This window comes from Chrysochloris asiatica, unplaced genomic scaffold (genome assembly GCF_000296735.1).
Source record: "Chrysochloris asiatica unplaced genomic scaffold, ChrAsi1.0 scaffold00081, whole genome shotgun sequence".
Classification (NCBI taxonomy): Eukaryota; Metazoa; Chordata; class Mammalia; order Afrosoricida; family Chrysochloridae; genus Chrysochloris; species Chrysochloris asiatica.
This window is the reverse complement of record NW_006408599.1, coordinates 8,809,346-8,821,789: the sequence shown is the minus strand read 5'-3', so window position 1 is coordinate 8,821,789 and position 12,444 is coordinate 8,809,346. Positions and strand designations below refer to the sequence as shown.

At 44.6% G+C, this 12,444-nt stretch overlaps 2 protein-coding genes across 4 annotated transcripts in view; one reads left to right on the top strand and one right to left on the bottom strand.

Annotated features, from left to right (window-relative positions):
• Window positions 1-12,444, bottom strand: part of ASTN2 (astrotactin 2) — a 1,331,668-nt gene that overhangs the window by 328,262 nt on the left and 990,962 nt on the right. The window lies entirely within an intron of this gene.
• Window positions 6,627-8,588, top strand: TRIM32 (tripartite motif containing 32). Its single transcript, XM_006865682.1, has one exon. It carries the CDS (start codon window positions 6,627-6,629, stop codon window positions 8,586-8,588), a length of 1,962 nt encoding a protein of 653 aa, XP_006865744.1.

Below are 12,444 nucleotides of genomic sequence, written 5' to 3'. Positions count from 1 at the left end.
AGGAAGACCATAGAAGAATTGATGCATTTGAGTTATGGGGTTGGAGGAGAATATTGAAAGTGCCATGGGCTGCCTAAAGAACCAACAGATCTGTGTTGGAAGACGAACAGCCAGAGTGTTCCTTGGAGGCCAGGATGTCCAGTCATCTTCTCTCATATTTCGGAAATATTGTCAGGAGGGACCAGTTACTGGAGAGAGATACCATGTTGGGTAAGGTGGCGGGTCAAAGAAAAAGAGGAAGACCCTCCCCAGTGAGATGGATTGGCAAAGTGGCAGCATCAAGGGGCTCAAGTGTGGCAACAACTGTCAGGTTAGCCAAGGACCAGGCAGTGTTTCCTTCTGTTGTACATAGGGTCGCTATGAGTCGGTACAGACACCTAACAACAACAAAGAAGGAGCTGTAGGATAAGCACTGAACTGATAACTGGAAGGACAGTGGTTCAAACCAACCACCTACTCCTTGGAAACCCTATCCAGGGTCACAGTGAACTGGAACCAATTCAGTAGCACTTAACAAGAACAACAGAAGGAGCAGAGTCCTAGCATGGTACTGTAATTACTGGACTTAACCACAAGGTTGGCAGTTCAAACCCACCATCCGCACCTCAGAAACTCCATACAGAGTCACTGTGAGTCACAACCAACTTGCCAGACCTTCGCAACAATAGAAGGAACTGCAGCAGCTTGTTTTCTTAGAAATAGAAATTCTGGATTAATTTATCCCCAGTTATAGTGTAGATATATAGCACCTTCAGCCAAATCCCTCCAAAGCTGACCAGTCCTTTCATTAATCTTCATGTGTCTTTGTATGCATGAAAGGAAAGATTCTTCCTTCTTTCAGAATTCATTTTGGAAATGAATGCTTTATTGTTGTTGTTGAGTGGGTTCCGACTCATAGCAACTCTGTATAGGATTCCCAATGAGCTGATGGGTTTACAAACCTCCGACCTTATGGTTAGCAGTCCAGTGTTTATTCTACATCGCTGCACCATGAATGCTTTATTAGTATTAGTCATTATTATTGTTAATATATTTTTCATTGTTATTAAAATTGTAATCAGAATGCAACTTTTCATTACATTTCCAGGCATTTATCATGAGTCATCACTGCTACCTTTTTATAATTTTTTTAAAATAACCGGTTTGTTAAATAGCTTGCCTACTGCCCCACAGCTTGTGACACTGTTAAGATCTCAATGCAATTCAGTGTGACTCCGAGATTCCTAGTTTGGTTTTGTTTTCCTTTTATTGCCCATATTGCTAATTTCACAGGCTGTGGAAAAATCAGTGGTACCAGATGCTGGCTGGTTCAGGCGAGAGGTATTATTATAGAGCTTTCTGCATCTTACGGCAGTTGGAACAGGCACAGCCTCAGGGATAGATTCTCATATGGAACTGAAGACATGGAGTGGCAGCAGTCTGTGTCAGGCAGTACATACCATGAGATCAAAAGTGAGACTGGGGGTAAACTGAAGTCCGAAAATGAGGTGGGAAGGCAGCCGGTGAACAGCCGGTGAGTGCTACAGGAAACACATTCAAAAGATCCTGAAAACTGCCAAGATCATAAACTGCATGCTGGGAGTTGATTTTGGCCAATTGCAGATCTTAGCTGGCAGAAAATGGGCAGCTAGTGTAAAGATTTGAGATAGTAAGACTGCTCCTTTCACTTATCTAGTCTTTTAAATAAACCAAAGTCAAATTTGGAGTCCTGGTGTGGTGCTGTAGGATAAGCAGTGGATTTCTAGCCGTAAGGTTGGCAGTTCAAACATACCAGCCACTCCTTTGAAACCCTATATAGGGTTGCTAGGAGTTGGAACCTGCATTTAACAATAACAACAAAGTCAAATTGACCTCCAATGCCAGTATTAACGACTAGATGTGCCCTTCAGAAGAAAGAGGCTGTCTGTCATGTAGCTCGGGTTCCGACTGGGCTCTTTGCGAAAGCAGTGCCTCAGAAATGGGAGAAGTGGCTCTGGTCTAATGTGTGAGTGTTGAGAACTCTGGTCTTCCTGGCAAAGTAGGTCAGGAATCCTTGACATCTTTTTCTGCCTTAGCGAGTTGGTGACGCTTCAGACAGCTGAGATAATTTTGGGTATGGATGTGGGCACAGTAAATGCATTTTTTAAAAATGGATGGCTTAGACAAGGAGGAGAGAAGCTTTTTAATTGAAGTAGAATGATCTTCCAGAAAGCTGGTGAAAAAATTTGCTGGTATTTTTACAAATTGGCAGCCTTGTTAAATTAGCTAATCTGCAGTGCCAGCTTTGAGAAGAACAGATGTCCCTGTGCATTGTAAGGTAACATGCTTTGGCTCCAAACACCAAATGGTGCCCTCAGTCTGGTGTCCCAGATGATAGAAGAGAGGGCTGAAACTATTGGTTTGGAATTGAAACCGTTTGCATGGATTTTGAGTTGAGGTTTTTAGCAGCATTTCTATACTATTGTCCCAGACCCATGGTGTTTAGGAATTCACAATTCAGTTTCACATATTCACATGAGACTCTATAGTTTCATGCTGTGTGATAGTTTATTACTTAACTGAGACAGGAGTTTGAGTTATAACACTGGGCTGGTGTGGGGGTGGACTTCTCAGCTAATAAATCAATCAATTCCATTCCATAGCAACTGAATCTCATAACTATATTATTGTTTCCTCTTTCTTGTGAAGAAAATTGTGTTAGAAGAGCATTTCCCAGAGCATTACTAAGTAATATGACTTAATACTTAATACTTGGGAGTCCTGGTGTGGCACTGTAGGATAAGCACTGGACTGCAAGGTCGTTTCAGTTGCAAAGTCAGCAGTTCAAACTTGCCAGCTGTTCCTTGGAAACTATTCTAGGGTCACTATAAGTCGGAATGGACTTGAGAGCACTTAACAACAACTTAATACTTACTAAGAGTTCTATGATAATGAGAAAACACTTTTAGCGTTGAACAAACTTAAAGGTAATCTATACTTCAGGATTTCTGGTAACTTTCAACATTGCTGAAATAATGTGTTAAAGTAGAAAATATATTTACAGTTTTCTCGTACCTACTTGTCCAAAGCAATGCCCCTTCCAGTAAAAGGCTAAACTAACTGAGAGGTGGGATTGAACCTAGATTAATTGTGCATGTCTGCTTTGAATATTTGTCAGATTGAATTCCAAAGCTAAATGTTTCATTGTAATATGTACTCCTACTTGGAGTTCCCGTCTTCTCCCTGCCTAGAGAAAGACTTGCTCACATGTGCAAAGCTTTCCTCAACATGCTGTGTTGTCCTTAAATCAAGCCACCTTGCCCTCGACTTTCTCCTTGATGGTTGACTATCTGCAGATCACGGGACTGCGCAGGTGCAGCTGTAGGACTTAAATTTCTGAAGGGCTGAATGTACCCATGCGCTACACCTTGTTAGAGCTATTCATTCTAATGTGGAGTATAAATTGGCAGTGAGATAGGATGCAGAACACTGAGAGTTTTGTGCTTCTGCCTTATGGGTACATGCCCTCTGTGGACTATGAGTACATGTGGATTGAGCAGGGTGAGATATTCATGCTATATATTAAATGATGTCAGGGGTGTCCCAGGCTAGAAAGAAGCTGTCTTATAACGACACTATCATTTTTTAAATCATCTGGGCTTGAATCTTTGATCATATTAACTTTTCCCTATCTCCCTCTTCCTACCTGCCCACTCAGCTTCAGAGCTTACTGGTTGTACCTCTGGAATGATATCCAAGTGCATTGTCTCCCCATTTCCACTACCTGCCCTGTAGTTCAGGCTCCACACTACATCTCCCAAATGGTTTTGTAGCAGCTTCCAAACTAGTTCCTCTCATTTTCCCTCCTCACTTTGTTGCAGCTTTGCAGTTTACCTGCTGTAAAACATCCATTGATTGCCTTACCATGCCCTTCAGAAAGAAGTTCAAAGGTGTTCCTGTGGCTCTGAAGATGTTTTATAATTATTGCCCAGTTTACTATTCTGAACTTGTTACTCTTTCTTTCCCTTTGTATAATCCAACAATTAAAAAAAAAAAGATACCCAATCTTGATATCACCCATGTGAAAGTGAAGTGGTTCTTTACTCTATAATACATTGTACTTCTTGCTCTTCACCCTGCTTTCCAGCCTTGTTAAGGCCTGCCCTCTGCTTGGGGCTCCCTTCCTCCCACCTCAACAAACCTTTGTATCCTTCTAGGCCCATTGTTGTTGTTATGTGCTGTGCAGTCGGTTCCAACTCAAAGCGACCCTGTACTGGGTTTCCGAGGCTATAATTCTTTATGTGAGCAGAAAGCCTCATCTTTCTCCCGCGGAACAGCTGGTGGTTTCCAACTGCTGACCTTGAGGTTCGCAGCCCGATCATAACCACTACGCTACCAGAGCTCCTTAGCAAATGCTGTATCCTCTCGGAATATTCCAGCTCCCTTCAAATTAAAATGTCACTCAATCTTCATCAAACTTAGTTAATACTATTTCATTTATGATACTACTTTCCCCTTGATTAATATGTCTTATCCCTCCTATTAATGTGTATCTGAACGTTGGATTCTGTGTTCTGAAAACCTCTTGGTGCAGTAGACTTGAATGGATGCAGAAGAAAGCAGGTAGAAGAATTTGTTTTTGTTGTTGTTAGGTGCCATTGTGTCGGTACCGACCCATAGCAACCTTATGCACAGCAGATGAGTGGAAAACACACATACTTTCCAATCATTTAAAGTGAATCGCCATAACTTTGTATTTTTTGGAGACATCCGAGGCTTCCAGCCATACCAGGATAAAATTCCCAGACCTCCAGGCTTGTGTTTATACAGTTTTCTTTGCCTAAAATGCCTATATCCCTCATTGTCTTTCTTTTTCCCAAGATATATCTCAGGTGTGTCGCTGCATCTCAGACGCCTTCTCCAGTTCCTCTAGGCAGGGTCAGTTGGTCCATAGAGAATACTCCATTGTTACACATACTCCTTTTACTGTAGGTGATCTTTGTTTTTCTCCCAATAAAAATGTTGTTGTTGGTAAGTGCCCTCAAGTCAGTTCTGACTCATAGTGACAACGTATAGGGTTTAGAAAGGAGCCGCTGGTGAGTTTGAATGGTCTCATGCAGTATCCCACAGCGCCACACCAGGCCTCCAATAAAAACTGTAAACTTTGATAATATTTAAAAATAACAACCTATACTTGCTATGTGCACCATTTTTGCCATGTTGTTAGGTGCCATTGAATCTGTACCAACTCCTAGCGACCCTATGCACAACAGAACAAAACACTGCCTGGTCCTGGGCTAACCTGACAATTGTCGCCACATTTATACACGTGTGTGTTATACTTTTTGCACGCCAAATGACCCCCTTCATGCATTAATTTCCTATGTTTGCTATATATGTGAAAAATATGGTAGTCTCTACAGCAGGCGTGGCGAACCTTTTTTTCTGCCAAGGGTCATTTGGATCTTGATCACATCATTCATGAGCCATACAAATTAATCAACTTGAACATGAGCCTGCTATGTTTGAATGGCTAGAACTGGAACTGCAGTTGCCTCAGAAGGGCCCACCAAACGGTTTCATAGACGCCCCCACCCCTGTTCTATAGCACACACATATAATAGACACCATTATTGTTTCCGGTTTATGTATGGGTGGTAGGGAAACTGAGCTTTGGGCAGTCGAGGTTACTTCTCTGCAGTCACAAAACTAAGGGAGGTTAGAGATAGGTTCTGAAGTTAGACTTGAGAACCTGAATTCTTAGGCTCTGTCAAGTGTCTTGTCTTTGTTCCGCTGTGTATCACTGTCACCTAGTACACAGTGTTAGATACTATCAAGTCATATGAAAATACAACTGCCTCACAGGGTTTTCTGGGTTCTAATCCTTATGGAAAGAGATTGTTGCCAGCCAGGCCTTTCTCTTACAGAGCCACTGGCTGGGCTTCACGTGCCAACCTTTTGGTTAACAACTGAGTGCTTTAATCATTTGTTCCACCAGAGCTTCTTTAACACACAGTATGACGCTGTAGTATCAGCACTGGACTGCGAACCACAAGGTCGGCAGTTCAAACCCAGCAGCTGCCCCTCAAAAGCCCTATATAAGGTCATTATGAATCGGAACCAACTCAACGGTACTTCACAACACCCCCAAAACCCACTGTCTTTGAGTGGTTGAAACCTTATATAGGGTTTCTGAGACTGTCAGTCTTTATGGGTTCAGATAGCCTCATTTTTCTCCCTTGAAGCAAATGGTGGATTTGAACCACTGACCTTGCAATTAGCAGCCTGATGCCTAACCCACAGCACCACCAGGGCTCCTTTTAACACATAGTGGTGGTGTTAAGTGCTGTTGAGTCGGTTCCGATTCATAGTAACCCTGTGTAGGGTTCCCAAGGAGCAGTTGGTGGGTTTCAACTGCTGACCTTGCAGTTAGTAGTCCAGTGCTTATCCTAGAGCGCCACACCAGACCTCATAAATATTTGTTAGATAATGGAATAATTATTGCCATTGTCTCTATATTCCTTGTGTCTCTCAATTCATAGAGGTTAGTGGGAAATGAATAATGGTTTCTTTTTTCGTTGGCAGGAATTTGAGCCCTGGGGCATGACTACAGGTGGTCAGCTCTTCCGTTCTTGGCTGTGTTAACAGGACCCTTCCCAGGAAGCATCATGGCTGCCGCAGCCGCTTCCCATCTGAACCTGGATGCCCTCCGCGAAGTGCTGGAATGTCCCATCTGCATGGAGTCCTTCACTGAGGAGCAGCTGCGGCCCAAGCTCCTACACTGTGGTCACACCATCTGCCGCCAGTGCCTGGAGAAGCTACTGGCCAGTAGCATCAATGGCGTCCGCTGTCCCTTTTGCAGCAAGATCACTCGCATAACCAGCCTGACCCAGCTGACGGACAACCTGACCGTGCTGAAGATCATTGACACAGCTGGCCTCAGTGAGGCCGTGGGGCTGCTCATGTGCCGCTCCTGTGGGCGCCGACTACCCCGGCAGTTCTGCCGGACCTGTGGTGTGGTGTTGTGTGAGCCGTGCCGGGAGCTGGACCACCAGCCTCCTGACCACTGCACGCTCCCTGTGAAAGAGGCAGCTGAGGAGCGGCGTCGGGACTTTGGGGAGAAGTTGGCTCGTCTGCGGGAGCTTATGGGGGAGCTACAGCGGCGGAAGGTCGCCTTGGAAGGTGTCTCTAAGGACCTTCAGGCAAGGTATAAAGCGGTTCTCCAGGAATACGGGCATGAGGAGCGCAGAGTGCAGGAGGAGCTGGCTCGCTCCCGGAAGTTCTTCACAGGCTCCCTGGCTGAGGTCGAAAAGTCCAATAGCCAAGTGCTGGAGGAGCAGAGTTACCTACTTAACATTGCGGAAGTGCAGGCTGTGTCTCGCTGTGACTACTTCCTGGCCAAGATCAAGCAAGCTGATGTCGCACTCCTGGAGGAGACAGCTGATGAGGAGGAGCCAGAGCTCACTGCCAGTCTGCCCCGGGAGCTCACCCTGCAGGACGTGGAGCTCCTCAAGGTAGGTCATGTTGGCCCACTCCAAATCGGGCAGGCGGTTAAGAAGCCCCGGACAGTCAACATGGAAGATTCCTGGGCCATGGAGGCTGCGGCCTCTGCTGCCTCCGGCTCTGTTACATTTAGAGAGATGGACATGAGCCCTGAGGAAGTGGTTGCCAGCCCTAGGTCCTCTCCTGCTAAGCAGCGCGGTTCGGAGACGGCTTCCAGTATTCAGCAGTGTCTCTTTCTCAAGAAGATGGGGGCCAAAGGCAGCACCCCAGGCATGTTCAACCTTCCAGTCAGTCTCTATGTGACCAGTCAAGGGGAAGTGCTCGTGGCTGACCGTGGCAACTACCGTATACAGGTCTTTACCCGCAAGGGCTTCCTGAAGGAGATCCGCCGCAGCCCCAGCGGCATCGATAGCTTTGTACTGAGCTTCCTTGGCGCTGATTTGCCCAATCTTACTCCTCTCTCAGTGGCCATGAACTGCCACGGACTGATTGGTGTGACTGACAGCTATGACAACTCCCTCAAAATATACACCTTGGATGGCCACTGTGTGGCCTGTCACCGGTGCCAGCTGAGCAAACCATGGGGCATCACAGCCCTGCCATCTGGCCAGTTTGTGGTAACTGACGTGGAAGGTGGTAAGCTCTGGTGTTTCACTGTGGACCGGGCAGCAGGGGTAGTCAAGTACAGCTGCCTCTGCAGTGCCGTGCGGCCCAAGTTTGTCACCTGTGATGCTGAGGGCACTGTCTACTTCACCCAGGGCTTAGGCCTCAACCTGGAGAACCGGCAGAACGAGCACCACCTGGAGGGTGGCTTTTCCATCGGCTCTGTGGGCCCGGACGGGCAGCTGGGTCGTCAGATCAGCCACTTCTTCTCGGAGAATGAGGATTTCCGCTGCATTGCTGGCATGTGTGTGGATGCCCGTGGTGACCTCATTGTGGCTGACAGCAGTCGCAAGGAGATTCTCCACTTTCCTAAGGGTGGAGGCTATAGTGTCCTTATTCGGGAGGGGCTCACCTGCCCAGTGGGCATTGCCCTCACTCCTAAAGGGCAGCTGCTGGTCTTGGACTGTTGGGATCATTGCATCAAGATCTATAGCTACCACCTGAGGAGATATTCCACCCCATAGGAGAGAAATAGCTGCTACTTCTCACACAGCTTCCCTTCTCTTCCTTTCTTATTTGGTGGTGGTATTGTAGAGTAGGCTCAGCCTGTACCCTGGTTCCAGCTGGCTCGTCCTAGAATTTTAGAAGCTCTGTCTTTTAGTGTTTTTCTTATTTGTAGTATTTTTTCCCCTAAATATACAGCTGTAACATGCATTTCCCCACTAGGACATATGATGAGCTTAGCTGAAATTTAATTAGATGTTAGGCACCTCCAGACTTCAGTAGAGAGAACCACTTTAACCTTTTCGTAGCTAGGTAGGCATTTTGTCCTGTGATGCATTCTTGTTGGTTTTCCTCTCTTTTGGCTTTGATGTGTCTGGCCCATTTCCTTCTTATTATAATGTGCTTCATCTTTGACCTTTTCTCTCCAATTCTGGCTGCATTCAGTGTGCATGCTCTAGTGCAGTGACAGTTCAGATGCCATTCCCCTGTGGCATCATGCCTCAGGTCAGATCGCCTTTCACCTCAACCAGTGTGATAGCTCATTCATTTAGTGCTACCAAGCGAGATCTACAGTCCTTTTGGGAAGCACTGCCTCTTGACTGGGGCATCTGTGTCATGTTGGATTGGTCTCTAATTGTAGACATGATGGAGAATGGATTGACTCTAGTTGGTTAGGGTTGAAGACTGGTCTGGAAAGAATTTGCCTTTTAAATGAGCATAGACTCGAATTATGTCAAAGGATAGAAAGATGAGAATAAGCAAACATGAATGCTAATGTCGTCAACAAATACTCTTGAGCTCATCGTTTTTCATACTACCTCTCTCCACTGACCTGTGCTAAGAGTTGTCTGTGAAACTACAACACAGATCAGGGCCAGCCAAGTGGGGAAGTGGACAGAACTCATCGTCAGTGCTAAAACAAACCAACTGTTGGGCCCTTACTATGTATTTTCTCCAAATACGTACATTATACTGGTTTTGGGATTCATTTCCATTCCTCTTGATGCATTAAATAATTGATAACTTTCTTCTCAACTGGTGTTGATGCCTTTTTAATTAAATATGGGATTTGAAGGGTGAGGAGGGAGATCATTTTTATCATGACCGTTTACTTCTGTATTTTAACACTACAGTTCTCAGAGAGTGTAACCATTATAAGGACCTGTTGTTGTTTGTTAGTGCCATCAAGTCAGTTCCAACTCATGGGGTCTGAGGCTATATATCTCTGTGGAGCAGAAAACTTCATCTTTCTCCCATGGAGCATCTAGTGGGCTCAAACAGCTGCTCTTGTGGTTAGCAGTCTAGTGCCTATTCTGCAGAGCCACAGCACTCCCATTATAGGGATCTACCACTGTCAAAATCCAGTCACAAGCACCATTAAGCAAAGGTAATTATAATGCATTTCCAGATTCACCTACTCAAGAATCAGTCTCCAAGGTGTTGAGTCGCCAACACCCTGTCTTAAGTTGAGTCTTTGCCACCTGTTTTCTCCTTAGAATTACAGTTAAAATAGGAAGAGGGCCTGTCCTTTTAAGACAAGCTTAGGGGTGAAGGAGTTTGGGCTGTGGCTCCTCAGGCTTTAGTTTTGACTGAGCATAGCTTGCTTTTTAGGTGTTGTGCTTATGGCAACCCAAAGAGCTGTTCTTGATTTCAGTGAAACAAAATTTGTTTTGCTGTGCGACTCAAAATTGCCTTTTGGGTTTATTTTACATATATACATACATAAATATATTTTTTCTGGCTTTTGGGATGGCTGTCAAAGAACACAGAAAGGGGGGTGATTAAAAAAATGTCAAACTAGTTTGCCTTTTTACTTTTCACCTGGAAAAAGTCCCATGCTCTGATTATGAAATTGCATCTAATTATCAAAGGACTGTGTAATTAAAAGGAAATTGATCCAGTTAAAAGTGCATCACAAACAACTCCATTCTAAAGCCACTTTGTCTGTGGTGCATCAGGTAACCTGTCTTTGCTGAGGCAGAAGTGGCCAAGGACTTTGACACATGGTTTGCAGCTGAGGAATGAATATAATATTGTAAGGTAACTTGAGGTAGGAGCTCTGGTGTGGCACTATTCTGAACCACAAGGTCGGTGGTTCAAACTCATCAGCTATTCCTCGAAAACCCTCCACAGGGTCGTTGTGAGTTGGAACCGACTTGACAGCACTTCACAACATGAAGAAGCTTGAGGTAAAGGAGACCAGGGCTCCTCCAGCTGTCGATACACTATCATTCAGCATTTAGATCAGACTTCATCTCTGAGCCATGCATATGTCGTGGCCTTCAAATACAGCAGCTGTCTGCTGCCTCAAAATGAAAGAAGGGTTGGACTGAATGCTTTTGTTTCTTTTTTCTCTGAATATTTTAGGCAGTGTTTACTACCATTTTCAGTGATCTGCCATGTTGGTTAAATTGTTAAGAGTATGGACCCCCAAAACTAATTTGCTCAGCTAAACAACCATTAAGCAGGAGTTCCCTTATTCAAGTAAAGCCTTACATGAAAATGTAAATCATGTGAACCAGATCAAAGAGCAGTGTGTCTGACTGAAGCAGGTTTGAGTGCGTTGTCCCTTCATACCTTAAACGTCCATGGTGCCATTGCCAAACTTGTGACTCTGCACAACATTCTCTATTTTCTGATGCCCACTGGACTACTAAGATTCCACTCTGGCTTCCTGGCTTTGTGGCCTTGGGCAAGTCATTTAACCCCCCTTGAGCCTTCTTTATTTCCTCATTGGGAAAATGAGGACTGTGATCCCTGTCTGCAGGAGCACATAAGGGAGCTAACATGAAAATATCTGGCTCAGTTCCTTACAGTAAAGGTGGTAATAAATAGTATCTTTCTGAGTTAATCAAAAGTGTGCTTTCGCAGGATGTGCCAAATAATACCCTCCCTCTTATCTAACAAGTTCCTTTTTGACAAAACTTTTCTCAGACATTTCCTGTTCCTGACCGCAAGCCTCCAAATCAATCTCATCACTTATTTTTACTCTTCTCATTTTTTTACTACGGCATAAATCATTCTGTGTTGCCATTTATCTGTCCATATACCTAGATGCCTATCAATTTGTGGTGCTGACCACAAGGTCAGCAGTTCAGATCCATCAGCTGCTTCTGGAAAATCCTATACAGGGTTACAATGAGTTGGAATTGACTCAAAGGCTCTTAACAACAGCAACAACAATTTTAATCTTGGCAATGGTGCCTTATAGACCATGTGTCTTCAGTTATTTAATTGACTTGATGGTTGTGGTGGGCCCCCCCAGTAATGATTAGGTTTTCCTTGCACAGCTTCCTTTGGATGCAAAGAATTCCAAGGCAAGACCTTTTGTAAGTTATATGGGAAACTAAAGGCACTTCATGACAGGTGAGCTACCTATAGTTGCAAGCCTCTGCTTCCTCTTAATACATGGGGGCCTCAAAAAGCTTGTGGGAAAAATCCCATTGTCTTACAATTTTCACTGAAGTTTTTATAGAGAGTTTAAGGTTTCCGAGCATTGCGGTTGAATGAATATTGAATGAATGCATTTCATTCAGCATGCATTCATTCAATATTTATTGAGCATCTACTGTGGGTCAGGCACTGTGTCAGGTGTTCAAAAAAGAAAAATAATGATAAGTAATGTGTCTACTGTCTCCTAACTACTTCCTAGCCTTTTCCTGCATGAAGTATTTGGAATCCACGATTGCCCTGGGCTTCCTCAAAGGCTGGCTGTAGGCAGTGCCTGAGTGATTGTGCAGGTCAACCCCAGTGCACATGGCAGTCTGAGAGGGCCATTTCATTATTCCAATCAGTGGGATAAACTTCAGTCTTACAGTGTTCTTGTGGGCATGGAATGTTTAAGTAGTTGTATTCTTAATTCAGTACTAATTAATG